The following is a 20,174-nucleotide window of genomic DNA, read 5'->3' as shown; positions in this document are numbered from 1 at the left end:
CCCATGAAAGGGCCTGAAGGAGAGCAGAAGGGAGGGGTTGGGAGGAGAAGGAGGAAGGGGAGGGGGTCCGCGCTAATCGACTCTGGAGCCCACATAAGGACTGACCACGGACTGAAGGAGAGGACAGGGAAGTAGGGGGGAACTGGGGGAGGGGGCGAGGGGACCCACTGCTGCCTTCCCAGAAACAGGCCACCCCATGGCATCTGCAGCCCAAATCCCGGAGCTCTGGCTGGAAGAGACAGGACACCCGTCCCGGTCTCTTTTGCCCCGTATGCCTCTCCCATCCCCTGCCCTCAATGGGGATCGCTCTGCCCCCTTCTCTTCTCTTTCCTTCCCGTCCCCTTCCTACTGGAAAGTCCTGGAGAAGGCTCTGCCCGCTTCCCGCTCCAGACGTTCGGCCCCTTGTCCTCGCCCACACGCGCACACCCCCTCCCCGATAGGGGCCCCCATCTTATGTGTGTCCCTGCTTCCGCGTGGTGTCTCCATTCCCCCGTTCCTCCCCCGCCCCGGGCCGCGGCTCTTGATTGTCCAAACGCAATTCTCGAGTCTGTGGCTCTGGCCGAGAGTTGAGTCTGGACGTCCCGAGCCGCCGCCCCCAAACCTCGAGGGGAGAGCGGGTCGGAGGGTCTAGGGAGAGCCAAAACGGAGGGTGAAGCAAGTCCCCAGGGTGGTAAGGGGAATCCCGGGCACACCGGGACTTAGTTGCGTTCACGGGACTGGAGAACTGAAGCGACAGAGGATCCTTTGCAGCATTTACACCCCCCGAATCCTGGGCTGGGATTGTGAGGAGGGGGGACCCGTTCCCCAGAGCCGCTAGGGGACACGGTGGGGGAGGTGGTCCCTTTTTCAATCTCTACGTCCCCCTTCAGGGGTCGAAGCGATCCCAGGCCCCGCCCTGCGGAGCGGAGGCCCCAAGTGGGGGCCTCGAGAAGGGAATGGTGGCTAAGGTTGGCTGCGGGACGGCGCTGGCCCGGGTACAGGGTCTGTGGTCCCCACGTGGCGCGGGACTTCGAGGAAGCCAGCTCCTCACTGGGCCGGGAGCGTCCCGAGAGCGGGAGAACCAGGGCGTCCACGTCGCGTCCCCCCCGCGCCGCGAGTGGCGGGTGACGTCTCCGCCAGCAGGGGCTGGGGGGGTAGGGTGGAGGGGCAGGCGGAAGTGACGTAGGGCCCCAGCGCCCGGGCCATGGCGGCGGCGGCGGCGGGAGCTGCTGTTTGAGCAGCGGCTGCGGACCGAGCTGACTGGGCCCGGGAGCCCGGGCCCAGCTAGGGGCCCTGCGGCAGCGGGGGCGCGGACGGCTGGAGCCGGGTGAGGGGCAGCGCCGGTGCGGGTCGGGGCGGAGGGGGGAGCCTCGGAGGGGCGGGGCCTTTGCGCGGGCGGCCCCCTTAACACCCTCCCTCCCCTTCCCTCTGTCCCCAGCCCACCACTCCTCCTCCCCCGCTGTGGAGCCCTGGTGGCGGGGTCTGTGCCCGGTCACCATGACGACGCCGGCGAATGCCCAGAATGCCAGCAAAACGTGGGAACTGAGTCTGTATGAGCTCCACCGGACTCCGCAGGTGACACGGATTCACTCTTAGCGGTTCACACCCTCTCCTTAAACCCCTCAATCCCCAGACTCCCATCTCTCAGCCTCTTCTAGTTTTTGCCCCATTCTGCCATCACTGCCCGATTTCCCAGACTCCCTTGGCCCCTACCTTCGAATAACCTTAATCTTTTCTCAGCACTTCCACATTTAACTCATTTAATCCTCGAAACAGCCGTGCCAGAGTGGTAAAGCAAGTGTTACTACCTTCATTTGAAAGATAGTAAACAGACAGAAATTACCTTTACTGTTTCTCATTTAAATGTCATAGGTTAGTGAGTCTTATGACTCACCTTGGGAATTTATTTAAAAATGGAGTTTCTTGGCTTGCCCTCTACTCCCCAACATTCTGATACAGTAATGGGATCAGGTCTTAGAATCTGCGTTTTTAACACACCCTTGGGGATTCTGATATAGATGGTACCAGGACAATACTTTAAGAAATTGTTTGAATAAGTCTTCCCCAGACCACAAATCCATGCCACCCCATACCTCTCACCAAACCTCAGATCTTCCTATTGCAAAGCCCCTGCTCTTAACAACTCTAATCCTTTCTGTTCTCCTATCTCTCCAAGTTAATAGCTTTTCTCTCTCTCAGAATTTCCATCTTCTTCAAGTGGTTAACATGGGATACCCAGATTCTGCCATCTCACGATATGTACTTCTCAAAATTGCCATTCCGTGAACCACTTGTTTCTAAAACCCATTTCCCCCTCAACCCACCATCACCTTTCCAACTCACTGATGCCTCCAGGAAGCCATCATGGATGGCACAGAGATTGCGGTTTCTCCTCGGTCACTGCATTCAGAACTCATGTGCCCCATCTGCCTGGACATGCTGAAGAATACAATGACCACCAAGGAGTGTCTCCACAGATTCTGTTCTGACTGCATTGTCACGGCCCTGCGGAGCGGGTAACAGGAGGGACATCTTTGGAATAGGGTGAAGGGTACAGAGTTGGGGCCTCAATGCCCTGGCAGCTGACTGTTCTTTCAGGGTCTCCTCTCTCCCACACCAGAAACAAGGAGTGCCCTACCTGCCGTAAGAAGCTGGTATCCAAGCGGTCTCTGCGGCCAGACCCCAACTTTGATGCCCTGATCTCTAAGATCTATCCAAGCCGGGAGGAATACGAGGCCCACCAAGACCGGGTTCTCATCCGCCTCAGCCGCCTGCACAACCAGCAGGCACTGAGCTCCAGCATCGAAGAGGGGCTGCGTATGCAGGCCATGCACAGGTTCGGGTCTGGGAGGGAGGTGGTAGCAGGGCTGGTGGGACAGATCCATGGGTCAGACTCCTGGTGCTGTCTTTGCTCCCTACCAGCTTCTAAGCCTTAGCATCCTAAGAGGTAAACACAGCCTAATTGTCAGATCTGGAAATCATGGATGTAAATTACAACTTCTTAGTTAGCAACTGGCACTACTACTATTAATAACTCAGCCCCTCACTTTCTAGATATTAGAACAGTAGAGTGATTTTGAACATAAGTTCTAGGATTCACACTGCTGGGACTTAAATCACCTCCTAGGTCTGTATGCTTAGTCTTTAATGTGTATCCAAATTACTTGTTAAAAATGCAAATTCTAACTCAGTAGGTCTGAAATTAGGCCTGAGAGTCTGCATTTCTATAAGCCTATGCTACTGGTTCTTGAACCACACTTTGAGAAGGTAGGGACTATGATCTCAAACTACTTAACCTCTCTAAGCCTGAGTTTCCTCAGATATGAAACAATATAATTTCCTCCCTTATAGTGTATGTATTATGTGAGGCAATCAGTGCAGAACACTTAGCTTGGCACATAGTGTTTTAAAACTGTTAGGTATCATCATTAAGATTTTCCTGTTCTCCTAATTCTCTGAAGTTTAAAGTCTAAGTCTCTCATCCTTGGTGCTTTCTAACTTAAATCACTTGTTTCTACAGGGCCCAGCGTGTGAGGCGGCCAATGCCCGGGTCAGATCAGACCACCACCATGAGTGGCGGGGAAGGAGAGCCTGGGGAGGGGGAGGGGGACGGAGAGGATGTGAGCTCAGACTCTGCCCCTGACTCTGCCCCAGGCCCTGCTCCCAAGCGACCTCGTGGAGGGGGCGCAGGGGGGAGCAGTGTAGGGACAGGGGGAGGTGGCACTGGTGGAGTGGGTGGGGGTGCCGGTTCTGAAGACTCTGGTGACAGAGGAGGGACCTTGGGAGGGGGAACCCTGGGCCCCCCAAGCCCTCCTGGGGCCCCCAGTCCTCCGGAGCCAGGTGGAGAAATTGAACTCGTGTTCCGGCCCCACCCCCTGCTCGTGGAGAAGGGAGAATACTGCCAGACTAGGTGAGAGCCCTGTCTTTCCCCACACCAGTAAGAAACAAAAGATCGCATACACATCCAACAGAAATGGGCTTTGCCCAAACCCAGAACGAAACCCTAACCCAGAGGCCCTTTTGGAAAGTCCCCTACTTCCCTTCTCCATTTGAGGCCTTCTGTGTCCTAAACCTGTTCTCTTGCCCACTTCAGATATGTGAAGACAACTGGGAATGCCACAGTGGACCATCTCTCCAAGTACTTGGCCCTACGCATTGCCCTTGAGCGGAGGCAGCAGCAAGAGGCGGGGGAGCCAGGAGGGCATGGAGGGGGCACCTCTGATCCTGGGGGACCTGATGGGGGTGGTGGAGAGGGTGGGGGTGCTGGAGGAGGTGACAGCCCTGAGGAGCCTGCCTTGCCCAGTCTGGAAGGTGTCAGTGAAAAGCAGTACACCATCTACATTGCTCCTGGGGGTGGAGCTTTCACGGTAAGGGCCTCTGAAGGCTGTGGTGTGAGGGGTTAGGGGTGAGCCTAGGGCTACACAGACCATGATCCGACCTAACTGACTGACCCTCTTCTCCCTCTGCATCTCCTAATCTCCCTTCTCTGTCCTCATCACTCTATGTGCCCGGCTTTGCCTTATCTCTCTCTTACTCCTTTTCTTTCCTCCCTTGGTCACTTTTTGCCTCATTCATATCCTTTATCTTGTGCAACTTTCTCTTCCCCTGCCTCTTCCTTCCACCTGCTCTGTAGACACTGAATGGCTCACTGACCCTGGAACTGGTGAATGAGAAGTTCTGGAAGGTATCCCGGCCGCTGGAGCTCTGCTATGCCCCCACCAAGGATCCAAAGTGACCCCACTGGGACAGCCAGAGGATGGGGACCATGGGGTATCCCTGTGTCCTAGCCCACCACCCCAGCGTCTTTGTCCCCCAGTGCCCCCTAGCCCAGCCAGCCAGCAAGAGGACACAAATGAGGACAAGTGGCTTTTTTACAAAGTATCTATATCAGATTCTTCTATATTGTACAGAGTGGGGCATGCGCCCCCATCTACTGCCTTTTCTATTGCCCCTCAACTTCCCATCTATACAAAATGTTGGGGAAGGTGAAGAACCCTCCCCCTCATACCCTCCTACCACCAACAAGTTTGCTTTTTTTCCTCTTTGAAACCTGTGGTTCTGTGTCTGTTTATCAGGGGTGTAATGGAAGGGGAAAAAAAAGATTGGGGAGGGAAGCCTGGAAATTTAGCCTTGGAAATGGGGAGGAAATGTCAGGTATTCAGTGTATAAATCCCATTTTTCTGGGCCTCCAAATCAGAAAATATGTATGAAAATAGGGAGGAATGGTCCGTGAAGCTGGAAGAGAGGAAAGCGGAGAGGTGTGTGAAATCAGACCCCAAACTTGCCGCCTAACAATAGCCCACGCTGAAATCCAGGGTTTCGGTACTCAAAGGAAAGCAACAAAGTGGCCCAGAGAGTAAAGCATGCTTGTAGACACAGACAAGACTACCGCGGTGTTTGGAAGAAGAGTAATTGCTCATCATTCCAAGAAGCTGGTTTCTGTAGCTGGAAAAAGAAGGAGGGAGGAGGGAGAACCATCCATCCCACTGCCTCCCGAAAAGGGCGGGCAGGGTCGGCGACCACAGTTCTCAGGAGGCAGCTAGCCCGGGCCCTCGGGTCGCGGGCTGAGTGGAGGGAGGCCCCCGGGGGTTGTAGCTCTGCCTGTCTGGGCAGCACTGAGAGCAGCGGGGTGGGAGCGCCACGGAAAGCCCTTGCTGCCTGGCAGCCTCTGGTTCGCGGGCGGGGCCGGGCCGCAGGCCAGAGGCCGGGCAACGGGCTCCCCGCTGGGCCCCGAGTCCCGGGCAGTGCGGAGGCTGGAGAGGAGGAGCCGACTCGCGGGCAGGGGCAGATGCCCTCTGTTCCCCCTTCAGCCTCTCTGCCCCTCACTTCCTGTTTCCGTTTGCCCTTCGCGCCCCCACCCCGATCCGCCTCAAATTCCTGCTCGCAGTTCTCTGCCCTGTTGGCAGAAGAGTCAGCCTGTGGGTCTGAACCGCCAACCCGGCACCCACTCCACCCTTGGGATTTCTCCTTCCACCCCCTAGTCCCTAGCATCCTCAGTACCGACGCAGGCGCACCTTCCAGCCCTGCAAACACGGCAGTCTCGGAGACCGGGCGCTCGCCCCCAGCGACCTCCTGCCCTGCAGAAATAGACGATACCCACGGCACCCTCGTAGAGCCCCTTTCTACGCCGTCTGCCTGGAACCCTTGATGGTGGCTCCCCTTCTCTTCGACCCCAGGTATCCAGGTGGTGTAGCGCTCCCGGGATGTTGCGGCGGGAAGAAGGTGGGCGGTGCTCCTGGAGTTTTAAGAAAGAGAAACAGCTGCGGAGGAGCTGAGAGATGGAGTCGTGGAGTGTGGAATGAGTCCCGACTTCTCTTCGGGTTCCAGGGGCGCCGGGAGAGTCACCCCCTCACCTCGTTCTTCCCAGCCCTAACCTTACTGACTGCCTCCTCGGTCTCGTTCCCTCTTCGGCTCCCCTTTGGCCACCGTCCCATTCTACTTTTCAGTTCTCCTCCTAACCCCCGTTCTGTTGCCCCCATGACTGTGAACATCTCAGACAAGCCTGTTTATTAAGGTGACACCATTGGGGGAGATATACCAAGCTTTGCTCTAGGTAAGTCTCCTCTACCCACCCAGGAATTAAAAATAACTACACTACCCTACCGGACCCAGTGCTCTCCTTCCCAGAGGCTGGGAGAAGGAGGGGGCTGCTCAGATCCTGTTAAACCCCTGGACCCCCAGGCTTAGTCTCCCAAGTCCTTCAGTCTCTCTCAAACCTGCATATATAGGTTAGGCAAAGTGAGAGATACAAAGAGACCACTGTTTTGTTGAGGGACAAGACACATGGTGGAGAATAACTAGCAATGCAAAGGAGCAAGATAAAGAGAGGCTGATAATAGAAACTCTGCAGGTGGGACCAGAGTTTTGTTTTACGAGCCCTCCATGTGCTTCTGAGGTGCGCCAAGATCGAGGACCGCTGCAGTGGATGCACCCTGAGATGTTGGCTCTGCCCTTACAGAGTGAACAGCAAGTGTTCAGGGGAAGGCAGGGCGCCACACCTCTGGAATGGGGATCACTGCGAGCCTTGTGGGTGGTTAAAAAGGGCCGCACAGAGGAGATAGGACTGCGTGGGATGGATGGAAAGGGAAGAAGTCTGGGGCGTGGAGAGGTCATGAGAGGGAGAAAGGGGAACCTCTCTCTCCCTTGCCTCATCCCCCCATTTTACCTCTCCCAGGCTTCCTGGTCCCTGGACCATAGCAGATCATGTGTCTGAGTCCAGACACGGAGCCCTGGGGCCCAGGGCCTCAGGAGCTGGAGGCGAAGTGTCCTCAGGAGACCTCTGTCCAGGTGAGGCCCAACTCCGAGGGCCCTTTTCTTGCGTGGCAGCGCCCAAAGCCCTGGCAAACTTCCCACAAGGCAGGTGTGCACTCAGTTCTCCCAGCAAGCCCACGCCACACCTCAGGGAGAAGGGAAAGATCACTGAAGCCCAGCCACACCTTCAGCCAGGCGTAGGGCTCAGCCTGCACTCCCCCACCTCTTTCTCCTGTGTTCCCTCCACCTCCTTGCTGCTTCTGCTTAGTCTCCTCACCCCCACAGGCTGAAAGCAAAGGAAAGGAGGAGGAGAAGGCAGAACAGATCCCAGGCTCCCTATCTACTATGGCACCTCTCAGCCCCTCAGCTGTCACAACTGACCCATCCACACATGCCCGACCAAAGTCCCCTTTACCAGCACAAAGCCCTTTTCCTGCCTGGTATATGGAGTCTGCTTTCCTGCTGCTTCCTTCTTCCAGCACAGTCAGGCCCACTTGAGTGAACAGCCCTGCCCCTGCCCCAGTGTGGGAAGCACATCAGCTAAGGGGCCCACCTGACCCTGTACCTACATTCCCACGCTGGTGACCACCCTGCTCTTACAGCCAGTGTGGCCACAGCTCCCACATGCCTGGGCAGCTCACCCCCACCCCATCCCTGCAGCTAGCGTGGCAGGGTTTCTCCCAAGAGCTCCAACCGGTTGCAGCATGTTATTGTTCACACAGGCAAGCAGCCCTTCCTCTGTCACCTGTGGGTGGGGTTTCGGTACCACCCCAGGCTCATCCACCACGAGAAGGCTCATTTAGCACCCCTTCCCCTGCCTGAGTGTGGCAAACACTTCACCCAGAGTGCCAGCCTGGCCCATCACCTACAGATGCACCCAGGGGAGATGCCCTACCTGTGCATCTGGTATGACCATGGCTTCCAACAGCACCCTGGCCCGTGATCCATCAGCGAGTCCACCACTTGGTTCTTCTGCTGTTCTCGCCAGCCCACACCTGCTGGACACTGGTGTGCTCCTCCCCTAGGAACAGGCAATGGCCCACTGCCACACAGCCCTGCATATGATGAGAAGCCCTTCCTCTGCCCCTAGTAGGGTGAGGGCCCTGGCCACTCCAGCCTGCACACCACCAGCAGGATCGCAGTTGGGAGCACTCACCTCTTCTTCATTTACATCCTTCTCCCAGCGTTGTCAAGACACTGAGCTGCCACCACAAGCACTTCATGTCCCGCCATTTGCACTTCTCCCACCATATTGCTTGCTTCATGGCTTCTTCATGGGCTGGGAAACGAGTCTCGAACAGTCAGCAGGGAGTCTTACAGGAGTGCCCCTCTAGAAGATGCCCCTGGGGCCAGCCTGGCACTGGAGGGCCCTGTCATCATTCACCCTAGTAGAAGGTTCTTCCGGGAGACTTACTCCCTTGGGCAATACTTGCAGTAAGTGTACTGTTACTGTTCATGTTAAAGGATAAAGTAGACCGTAGTTTCTTAACTAACTTCCCCCAAAGTACACTCTTTAGAACTTGGCAGATTTCTCCTGTGATGTATCAGAAAGGCTGGCTATTGACCCCTGCAAGAAAAAATTAAAGAACCTTAGAGATAAAAGGATCACTTGGGAGACCACTAGTCAGTCTCACCCTTCCAGGAAATATGTACTGAGTTCACTACATGTCAGGGACTGTTCTGGTATCTGGGTATTACAAACAGGCATATGATGTGCAACTTCACCCCAAGGATTTGACCTTGGGGTGTTAATGGTGAGCATCTCATTATTGAGTCCAGCATCTAGTCCTAACAATTGTATCCAGTATAACATCTCTCAAATCTGTCCACTCCTCTCCATACCTCCATCTCCCACATTCAGCCACCACCTGGACCACCTGGCTCTCCTCTGAAGCATTGTGATAGTGAAAAAACTGGGAATGACCTTCCCTAACACAAGATGCACACCTGAGTAACAGACCTTTTTGAAATGCAAATCTGATTGTTGCGGGCACCCTGCTGAAATCACTGCAATGATTTCCTACTGATCTTTGGTTAAAGACCCAAGTTCTTATACTGGCCTTCCCTTTCAGGTGTGGCTCTGCCAACCCCTCTACCATCGACTCCCAACACTTAGTGCTCTCTCCCTCACTCTCGAGTGTTCCACTTCCTGTCTGTGTAGTGCTTCCTTCGGCAGAGAGCCTTTGCAGGAGCCCACCCTCCTGAAAGGCTCTTTCTTCCGTTTCTCTCTTAGACCCTCTTCATTCTTGGGATCTCAGCTCCTTTACCACATCCTCTGGGAAGGTACCCTAACCTTCCTTTCAGGGTCAAATTTCCCTCCTCTGAGCTGACACACCACAGTACACTTTTTCTTGGAGGCACTGAGTGTAGTTGCACTTCTACATTTGTTGGTGATTATTTGATTGAGTCTGTCTCCCTATAGAATGTAAGCTCCCTAAGGCCAGGAACCATGACTGCAGATGCTCACTCTTGCCATTCATTCGCTGGACCTAAAATTGGACACTTCATAAACATTGAGTTGAAATGGTTAAAGGAGGCATTGTGCCAGGATCTGGAGCAGAGGACTACATATTATGGGATCCCAGAGAGGATGGATTGATTTTAACCTCCAGAAGCTGCATGCAGCCCAGGAGTCCCATATGCCATTTCCTTAACACCATTACTTCCTCCATATTTCCTAGCATCATCCATCTCCTTAGTCCCCCCTTCATCCCAGGCCTTCCTCATCTTGCCTGTGAGACCCCTGCCCACTTTAACATTTTAGAGCCCCTTTCTGGTTTTGCCTCATTGGCTTCAAAAGGCAACATGGAATAATGGGGCAACACCACAGGATGCAGAACCAGAATATCTGAGTTCAATAAACTAGGTTAAAAGTATTAGCAGTGGAACTTCATCAGGCTATTAAACCACTCTGAACCCTAGCTTCCTTATCTATAAAATGGGAACAACTTCAGAATCAAGCAAAATGGAAGTACTAGAAAATCTAAACACACCATCACCTAGAAATACTGAATAAAATACGAAAAAATTAAATATGACTGAGTTCTCAAGAAGGAAAGTAAAATCCCAGGTGCTAGAAACAAAGAAGAAACTGAAGGCAAGAGGATTACTGTGGTCCTTGAGGGGGGTTGGGAGGGAATTGGTTCTGTTAACTAAGGTCTGTTACCAGCCACACACAGAAGGGAGATGGAGTTGGCCCTGAAGAGGCAGGGAAATTAGATGAAAGGCAGCTGAAGCTGACTCAAAATGAAATAGAAAACCTGAATGGATCTATAAATTTTAATACTGAATGAGAAGTTAAAAACATACACACACAGAGTACCTAGATGGTTTTGTAGACAAAGTATTCTGCCAACTCTTAAAAGAACTGTTTATTTATTATATAAACTGTCTCAGACAATGGAAAAAGAGGGCTAGCCACCCTTATTAGACTAAAAATTCTAAATAAAATATTGGCAAACTGAATCCAGTAGAGTTTGTGCAAGTGTGTATGTATGTGTATGGGTGTATATTTGTACATGTGTGTATGTGAATGCAGTTTTATCCCAGCAAGGCAAGGATGGTCCACTTTTAAAATCTATGATTGATATTTACAACACTGACATAGCAAAAGGAAAAAAACATGATTGTCCCAGGAGGTTCAAATAACACATTGGACAAAGCTTAACACTAACTCATGATTTTTTAAAATTTACTTAATTAGGATTAGAAAATAACTTTCAAAATCAAAACAAGGATACTAGATTTTACTATTTCTATTCAAATTGTGCTGGGAGGTCTGAACTGGCACACTAAGGAAAAGAAGAAATAAAGACACACTATACATAGATGATTGATTATTGACAAAGAAAATTTACAAAGCCCACAAGTAATCAGAACCAATACACCCCTCTGGGGACAAGATCGGTATTCCAACATCAATATGCCTATACCAGAGCAGTAAACAAATAGAAAAATTTTTTTAAAGAAAATACCACTTGTAATAGGAAGAAAAACTGTAAAATACTTAGGAATAAGTGTAACAAAATATGTGCATGATCTTTATGGAGGAAATTATAAAACTTTATTGGAGAACATTTTGAAAAGAAGACATACAAGAATAGAGAGAAATACTATGTTCATGAAGAGGAAAATTCAATATAAAGCTGGTATTTTCCTCAAATCTATAAATTAGTGCAATTCTAATAAAAGCCACAAGATAATTTGTGGAACTTGACAAACTGTTCTGAAAAGTCTTATGGAAGAAGAAATGGCCAAGAAAAGCCAAAACAAGTTTGAGATGATAGAATACCAGAGTTCTTGCCTTACCACATATCAGAACTTCAGTCTAAAGCTAGAATAATTAAAACAATGTAGTCCTGGCACATGTGTAAGTAAACAGACCACTAGCACAGAGTAGAACTTCTTGGAATCAGACCCTCACAGGTAGAAGGACTGGTATATGACAAAAGTAATACATCGATGGAAAAGGATAAATTATTTGTTAAATTTTCTTGGGTTAATTGGCTATCCAAATGGGAAAAAAATAGATCCCTACCTTACAACATACCCCAAAATGAATTTCAGATAGCCTATTTCACAGAAAAAGACTTAAAACTGTTTGAAGAAAATATAATATATTCACATCAAAGTAAGGAAGGATTTCTTAAACAACATACAAAATGCACCAATAAAAAGAAAGATTAACACATATGACTACAGTATAAACTATTTTTTAACTTCCATAAGACAAGAGACATAATAAAAGAAAAAGACAAGCTGCGGAGATGGAGAATAATTACAGCCTATATAACCAACAAAGGATAGGTATCTAGAATTTATGAAGAACTCTTGCTCATCAATAAGAAAAGGACAAGGTAGGGTAAATGAAAAAAGGTAATGAATAAGCAAATCACCAAACAAGAAATCCAAATGGCCAATAAATATATGAAAAAATGCTCAACCTCATAATAAACAAATGAAAACCATGAGATACTATTTTATACATACTAAGTCAGCAAAATTAAAATACCTCTGATAACACCAAGTGTTGACAAAAATGTGGGACAATAAGAAATCACACGTTTTGGGTTGATGTGTAAACAGCTATTACAAATCTGAAAATAAATTTAGCAATCCTTAATGCTGAAAATGTACATACCCTAATACCTAGCAACCTTGATTCTAGATGCATTCCTCAAACATTTCTATATGTACACAAGGAGGCAAGGATAAGAATGTGCATTGCAGTATCTTTTTTTTATCAACTGTACATCATAGTGGTTCAACAGTCGCCCTCCCCCTTCTCCCCTGCCCCCCTTGGTAACCACTGGTCACTTCTCAGTGTCTTTGAATCAAATGTTGTTTTGTTCCTTCTGTTTTGCTTTGTTTTATATTCCACAAATAAGTGAAATCATATGCTGTTTGTCGTCCTCTGCCTGGCTTATTTTACTGAGCATAATACCCTCTAGCTCCATCCATGTTGTTGCAAATGGCAGGATTTCTTTGCTTTTCATGGCTGAATAATATTCCATATGTGCCACATCTTCTTTATCTAGTTATCTATTGATGGACATGCATTGCAGTATCTTTTGATTGTCAAAAAAAGGTGTAATAAATCTATCCTTAAGGTAAAGAATTGGATGAATAAAGTATGGTTTATTGTTACAATGGACTGCTTATTTTAACACAGCAATTAAATGAATTATGGCTCTATTTACCAATGCATTGAATAAAAGATAATTGTTAAAATGGATGTTGTATGATATTTATGTAAGTTCAAAACAATGATACATGTTTAGGAAAAAAATATCTGTTAAAAGTACAAAATATGCTTGGGAATGATTCCCAGCAACTTCAGAATGATAATTACCACTGAAGGAGAGAAATGGGATGGGTTTTAGCAATCACTGCAGTGCTTTTTTTATTTTAACAAAAAGATACAAACCAAAAGAGGTGATGCTGAAGTAAGGATTTGCTTAATTCAGTTGTTGTGATGATTAAATGATCTAATAAATGGGACGATATTGAATGAAAGTTAGATGTCAGTGTCTTTAGATAAAAAGTACAATGGTGGTTATGGAGGGGAAAAAATCTGACTTCCCTACCTATTCTCTGAAATGTGAAGTCTGACTCTTCCTATATCTATACTTGTTAATCTTAGGCAAGTGACTTAACTGCTGTATGCCTCAGTTTCCTCATCTATGAAAATATATAAAAAGTGCCTACCTCATAGCAACCTTGTGAGAGTTAAAGAAGTTAATACAAGTACTTAGAACAGTATCCAGCTTAGAGTAACTATTTTAGAAGTCGTTGTTGATGATGATGCTATTATTATCGTTAGGCATCACTTCCAGCTGCATATAACTTCTTTTTTAATATTCATCTTTAAAATCTCATAAGAAAAAAAATCTCATAAGACCTCATTTCAGCAGTGAAAGAACCCAGTATGAGAAGATACAGACTCTGCTTTCAGGGAGCTAAATCAAGGACTGCAACCCCACATTCCTGTAAGGGCCAAGCAGGTAATGTCCTAAGTGCCAAGGTAAGGTTGTAACAGACTGAGAGCACCTCTCCATTTGGAAAAGCAACAGCTCCTGTTTGGGTGTTGCCATTAAAAATTCAGAGCTAGCTTTGCCACACTAAAAAATTTTTTTCAAGAGAAACTATAGGTCCCAATTTTTCTGTAAAATCTCTCCATTTTTTAAAGTGTTGCAATTAATTCAAAAGAATAATAAAGGCACACTGTGAACCACACGAAATACTTGAGTGAGTTGCTAACTTTTGAGGTCTAAGAGAGGCTGGCACAAAGACAGAAGCATGAGCAGATCTTAAAAATACAATGTAATTAGAGCTATAATAAAGGTGAGTAACAGAGCAGTGGGAGTGTGGTGAATTGAAGAAGGCAGCAAATCCTTTGTCACTTCTCTCATTGTGATATACGGTCTGTTTCCCCTTCCCTTGAATCTGGGTTGTCCTCATGACCCGTTTTGACCAATAGACTATGGCAGAAGTGACTGTGTAACTTTCAAGGTTGGGTCTTATGAGATCTGCAGCTTCTGCTCTTGCCAGTTAGAACACATCTCCTTGGAACCCAGTTGCCATGCTGTGAGGAAGCCCAAGCAGCCTCAGGGGGAGGCCAATAAATGACAACAGGCCTTGAGCCAGAAGCCAGAATCAATTGCTTGCCAATTGAGTAAGGCTGTTTTGGATCATCCAACTACCCCCATGAACCAGCTAACACAAAATGAAGCAGCACTGACCAATCAATCTGCAGAATTGTGAGAAACAATAAATTTCTATTGTTTTGAGGCACTAAATATTAGGGTAGCTTGTTGAGCAGCAACAGATAACCAAAGAAGGCAGCATAAGGAAAACGAGAACTCACTCTACCTAGAAGGTTCAGAAATGGCTTCATAGGATTGAGATTTGAGCTAATTCTTGAAAAAGGCATACATTGGCTTTTTTTGTGGAGGGGTCGATGGATAGTAAGTAGTTAACATTCCAGGTAGAGGGAAAAGCATGTACATTCCTTGGATAATGAAAAACTATGCTGTAATCAAAGTTTCCCAAGTAAGTTAGTTGTAAAAAGTACAAAGGTGGGAGGAATTGAAGATAATAATATCTAACATTTATTCAGTACTTACTATGTACCAAGCACTATAACTGATGCTTCATAAAAGCATATTAATCTCTAATCCTCACAACATACTTATCTCATTTTTAAATGATTTTTAAATTAAAGTATCATTGATATACAGTCTTGGTTTTAAGTATACAATACAGTGGTTCAACAGTTACCCATACTACTAAGTTCTCACCCCCTCTAGTGTGGTTACTCTGCTAACATGGGAAGATGTTACAGATTCATTGATTATATTTTCCATGCTGCACTACCAACCCTGTGACCAACTTATATTATGATTGAGAATTTTTGTGCCCCTTTATCTCCCTCGTACTCCTCACCCACCCACCCTAACCACTCATCCATGGTAACAACCAGTCACTTCTCAGTATCTATGAGTCTACTGCTATTTTGTTCTTTGGGTTTTGTTTTTTATATTCCACAAATATGTGAAATCATTTGGTATTTGTCTTTATCCACCTGGCTTACTTCACTTACCGTAACAGGTCCATCCATGCTGTTGAAAATGGCAAGATTTTTTAATGGCTGAATAATATTCCACTGTGTATCCATTCATTTATTGATGGACACTTAGTTTGCTTCCATATCTTGGCTACATGCTGTAAATAATGCAACAGTAAAAATAGGAGTGCATATATCTTTTCAAATAAGGGATTTCGTTTACTTTGGGTAAATTCCTAGAAGTGGAATTACTGGGTCATATGGTATTTCTACTTTCAGTTTTTTGAGGAACCTCCATACTGCTTTCCACAGTGGCTGCACCCATTTACATTCCCACCAACATTGTGGGAGGGTTCCCTTTTCTCCACGTCCTCACCAACACTTGTTATTTCTTATCTTTTTGGTAATAGCCATTCTAACTGGTGTGAGGTAATACCTCATTACAGTTTTGATTTGCACTTCCCTAATGATAAGGAATGTAGAGCATCTTTTCATGTGCCTGTTGGCCATCTGTATTTCTTCTTTGGAAAAATATCCCTCTCCCATTTTATACATCATGAGAAAGTTGCAGTCAGAGAGGTTAGTTAACTTGCCGAAGATCACACAGCCAACAAATGGCAGAGCCAAGATTAGAGGCAGCTCTGCAAAGCCTGTGCTCTTTCTGCAATATTGTAGTGACACTACAGCTTCATATTGCATTATATCCCAAAGTGCCTTGTGTTCCAGGTGAAAAAGTGGAGAGTTTACCTGAAGGGAAGAGGCAACCATTAAGGAATTGTGAATAGGAGAGTGAGATGTTCCACTTTTCACTTCAGAAACATCCTTCTGGCAGCTGTGGGCTTAAGAGGGGATGGCAAAGCTAGAAGCAGACCAGTAAGAAGACATCTCCAAAGGTCTAGGTGGGGACACCTAAACAGTGCTGCATTCCATCTTCCCTGGGAACTGAACAGGCCACCTGTGTCTGCCCAAGTGGCTGAGACTGGGAGTTAGATTCAGGGGCAGAACAAGGTTGAATACACTGACACGCAGAGAGCATTGAAGCCAGGTCATAACCTGACGGGGAAAACGAAGTTCAAACCCAGGAATCTAAAGGTCCAGAGGTGAGATTAAGGCTAGGGTCAGATAGCTGAGAGTTAGGAGCTGGAAAGAGGCAAGATGGGGGAATGAGGTCAAGAATGACCAGGAAAGGTCCTGAGCACTGGCTGCAAAGCCCAGGGAGTGTTTGTGGTTCACTTTTGTGAAGCTGATGGGCACATGGTGCCAGGAGGAAAAGGCCATGTAGGTAGGCAGGCAGTGGCAGCAGGGTTGGAGAGATTCAGGTATGGTAATAAGCTGGAAAGCAAAATTGCTAGGATTTTGTGATTAGAACCTGGGCGAAGAGCAAGAGTGTGACCTGGGGTGGGGGTCTTCCAGCTTCCTGGCTTGGGCAGCTGGTTGCTTGGTGATTCCTGAAACCAGGAACCTTGGAGAAGGAGCAGGTTTGGGAGAAAAGACAAATTCAAACTTGGGGATATTCAATACTTGCTTGTTAGGTTTGAATTGAAACATTAATTTTTAAGCAACTGGAGACATTCAGATGGAGAGATTCATGAGACAGATATCTGGGAGTGGAGGTCAAGAGAGGAATCTGAGCTAGAAATGTGCACTTAGGAGTCACTGGCATAGCAAGGGGTGTGAGAGTGCCAAAGAAGGGTGTGGGTGAGGAGGGAAGAGAGCCTGGGCCAAGGCATGGAAAGTAGCCTGAGAAAGTCAGTGAGGTAGGAGGAGAAATGAGAATGAGAGAGAGAGAGAGAGCCGGTTCACAAAAATCAGCAGAGAAAGGAACTTCACAGGGTAGAAAACAGAATCAAATGCTCCAGATAAGAAAACCAAAATGAAGATGAAAAATATCCACGAGATTTGGCAATGAACAGATCCATCTATGGTTACCTTAGGGAGAGCCCCTTCCACGGGAGGGTGGCAGGCGTAGAGCCAACTGCAGTGAATTGCAGAGGTGTGTTAGTTATCCACTGCTGTGCAGCAAAGTGCCCAAACCTTAGTGGCTTACAACTGAGCCATAACCATACATTAACTCCCCTGGATTCTATGGATTAGGAAACTGGGCAGGCACAGCGGGACCCCTTGTCTCTGCTCCACAAAGTCTGGGGACTGAGCACAAAGTCTGGGGACTCGCTGGCTGGGAGCTGACATCATCTGAAGACTTGTCCACTCACGTGTCTGTCTGGCAGCTGATGCTGGCAGATGTTGAAACATGTTGGCTGCTACCCCAGCACAACAGGATGGCTGGGTTCCTGGGGGACAAGACTCCTGAGGGAAAGAGAGTATCTTGACGTTTGAGGGCCTAGGACAAAAGTACAAATAAGGAATATGAAATTGCAGGGATTTAATCTGCCTGTTCAGATTGCAGATTTGATAAAAGTGAGCCAGAAAATTGTTTTATCAAATCTACAACTTGAACAGGTCAGATAAAATCCATGCAACTTTATATTCGTTACTGATTTAATTTTGTGTCAAAACAGGGACGATATTGTGGCCTCCATTTGTCTTTCCCTACTTTTAAAAAATTTAAGTAGGTTGCTTCCTTGAAAATATTCTTTATTATTTTCAGCTCTTTTCTTTGAGTTCCATATTCATAGTTTCTATTTCTATCATGATTTCAATGTGTACTCATCCTCAATGATCTAGGATTTAAAAATAAAATCTAATTTAGTCAGAGTTTACAAAATTTAAATGTATTTTCACCAAAATATGTAAATGTAAAAAAATTTAAGATCACTTTAATACGTTAACAGGGTTATTTTCTTCTAAAGTGTTCAAAATTATCTATTGAAAAAAACAAAATACGTGGTAAAATTAATAATATTAATATTTTAAATCTAATTTAAATAAAACTGATTTTTGGCTTGCTTTTAAAATCTTTACTAAATAGCTTTATAGAAATCAAAGTCTTCAAAATCTAGTATTCATGTTTATTCATTTACCAGTATTGAGAATCAGTATCATAGAGGATGTATATAGAGATCAACTTCACAAAAGTTATGTCTGGACCTGCATGCATACAAATTTAACAGTAATAGGAATCATCAAGTATTGCAAAAGATTCCTCTATTATCAGTATTTGCCAACTATTGTGAATGTAGCCCAACATGAATAGATACCCCGAGCACATAAACAGAAGGAAAAAAGTGGACACTCAATTCTTCTGGGAAATGATAATTTATCATGCTATTTGAGAGGTAAGCACTTTCACCACTTAAATCCTCCCTACACTTACAGGGTGTGCCTTGGAATCTAGCAAAGCACAAACTCTAACTTTCATAGGATTCAGTTGTAGTCATCTTGTTTCCAAGATACAAGGCGAGAGATTACCAAAGCATTTCCTTAGAGCTTGAATGGTGATAATTATGAGGGCAGATGTTCAGGGTTTCAGGTTGAGCTATGCCAGCACTGAGTGCTGGACCCCAAGCGACAGGGTGTCCACGTGCCATTTAATAAATGTGTGTGATGGGTGAGGCCCCCTAAAGTGTGTGGGGCAAGGCAGGGCCCTTGCAGTCCAGATCTGAGGATGATACTGATTGTGGGAGGAGATCATGATTCAGTTAGGAATATACTGTTTATGGTACCTTTGAAACATCCAAGAGGGGATGCCGAGTAGACAGTCTTGATACATGAGTCTGGAGATAAGAGGGAAGATAGAAATTTAAGAGTGATAAGCTGACAGCAACTGAAGCCAGGGTCAGGTGTGATCAGTCTCCTGAACGGAGAGGAGGGGTTCAGGATTCAGTGATCCGTGATGGATTCCAGTGTGGCCAGAGGGCAGGATGAGCCAACAAAGGAGCAATAAGCAGGCAGAGGGCAAGGAGGAAAACCAGAGGAGGGCTCAGTCCTGGGAGCCAAGGAAAGACAGTGTTTCACAAAAGAATTGGTCAACAGTGTTGAATATGGTTTGGGAATTCAGCCAGGCAAACAAAAAAAAGCCATGAAGGTCATTGCAAAAGCAGTTGAGTGATGTGGGAGAGGCGGACGCCAGCCCGGAATGGTTGAGGAGCGGACAGAAGTGAGGGAATAGAGAGATCATTTTCCCCCAACTTCTTATGAAATGTTTCAAACATACAGAGAAGTTGAAACTATAGTACAATTATCATCTGTATATCCACCACTTACCTAGATTTAACTTCCATCATTTATAGACAAATACAAATATTCAAGTATTTATATATATTCTTGAACCATGTAAAAATTTAGGAAATCTCATGATGCTTCACAGTCTGATACTTCAGCAAACATCTTGTAAAATAAGGACTTTCTCCCATGTAACCACAATGCCATGATTATAGCTAAGAAAATAACATCAGGCTCCTAATACCTAATGTACAGAATACACTCAAATTTCCTCCCAACTAACCCCAAAATGTCTCTTATATATGTCTTTTCAAACCAGAATCCCATCAAGGTACATGTACTGTGTCTGCAAGTGAGGCTGGATTAGGTGACAGAAAGCAATAGAGTGTCAGAGGAAGAGGTGGGTGGGAGGGGTTGTTTTTGTTTTGTTTTGAGAGGGAGAGTTTGAATATTGGGGGGGAGGCAATAATCAAGGAAATGGGATGCAGAACATGATCAGAGAGACTTGCCTTGGGCAAAAGGGCAGCTCCTCTGCTCCAGTGGCTCTCAAAGTGGAGTCCCCAGGCCAGCAGTGTCAAGCAGCACGTGGGAGCTAGTGACAAATGAAAATTCTGGTCCCCCATCCTGAACTACTGAATCAGAAACATGTTTTAACATGCCCTCCAGGCAATTCTGACACATACCGAGTTGGAGAACCATCGCTCTCTTCTGACATGAGGAACGAGCGGAGGGGGGCACAGGAGCAGTATGGAGTTGG

At 46.8% G+C, this 20,174-nt stretch overlaps 2 protein-coding genes across 5 annotated transcripts; one reads left to right on the top strand and one right to left on the bottom strand.

Annotated features, from left to right (window-relative positions):
• Nucleotides 1–561: 561 nt before the first annotated feature.
• On the top strand, nt 562–5,028 carry RING1 (ring finger protein 1). Of its 4 annotated transcripts, none has more exons than XM_036927632.2 (7): nt 562–670; nt 1,418–1,554; nt 2,457–2,495; nt 2,600–2,815; nt 3,500–3,889; nt 4,073–4,346; nt 4,613–5,028. In XM_036927632.2, exons 2-7 carry the CDS (start codon nt 1,532–1,534, stop codon nt 4,712–4,714), a joined length of 1,044 nt encoding a protein of 347 aa, XP_036783527.1. In that variant the 5' UTR covers nt 562–670; nt 1,418–1,531; the 3' UTR covers nt 4,715–5,028. The 4 variants fall into 4 exon arrangements, with proteins under 4 accessions (XP_036783527.1, XP_036783524.1, XP_036783525.1 ...); XM_036927629.2 differs by having other exon boundaries at nt 572–670; nt 2,335–2,495; XM_036927630.2 differs by lacking the exon at nt 562–670 and adding an exon at nt 1,145–1,306.
• On the bottom strand, nt 699–1,478 carry LOC130681250 (proline-rich protein 2-like). Its single transcript, XM_057493873.1, has one exon. The coding sequence runs from the start codon at nt 1,476–1,478 to the stop codon at nt 699–701; it is 780 nt and encodes a 259-aa protein (XP_057349856.1).
• Nucleotides 5,029–20,174: the final 15,146 nt, after the last annotated feature.

The sequence above is a fragment of the Manis pentadactyla genome, chromosome 16, assembly GCF_030020395.1.
Source record: "Manis pentadactyla isolate mManPen7 chromosome 16, mManPen7.hap1, whole genome shotgun sequence".
Lineage (NCBI taxonomy): Eukaryota > Metazoa > Chordata > Mammalia > Pholidota > Manidae > Manis > Manis pentadactyla.
The sequence above is the reverse complement of the archived record's forward strand: the minus strand, read 5'-3'. Positions and strand labels throughout refer to the sequence as shown.

What these genes read in the sequence shown, in the direction of transcription:
- LOC130681250 (XM_057493873.1), bottom strand. Translation starts at nt 1,478, where the DNA reads ATGGTGACCGGGCACAGACCCCGCCACCAGGGCTCCACAGCGGGGGAG.
- RING1 (XM_036927629.2), top strand. Translation starts at nt 1,477, where the DNA reads ATGACGACGCCGGCGAATGCCCAGAATGCCAGCAAAACGTGGGAACTG. An exon ending in GGAGAATACTGCCAGACTAG is followed by an intron (nt 3,890 to 4,072) that starts GTGAGAGCCCTG and finishes TGCCCACTTCAG; the next exon opens with ATATGTGAAGACAACTGGGA. An exon ending in CTGGGGGTGGAGCTTTCACG is followed by an intron (nt 4,347 to 4,612) that starts GTAAGGGCCTCT and finishes CCTGCTCTGTAG; the next exon opens with ACACTGAATGGCTCACTGAC.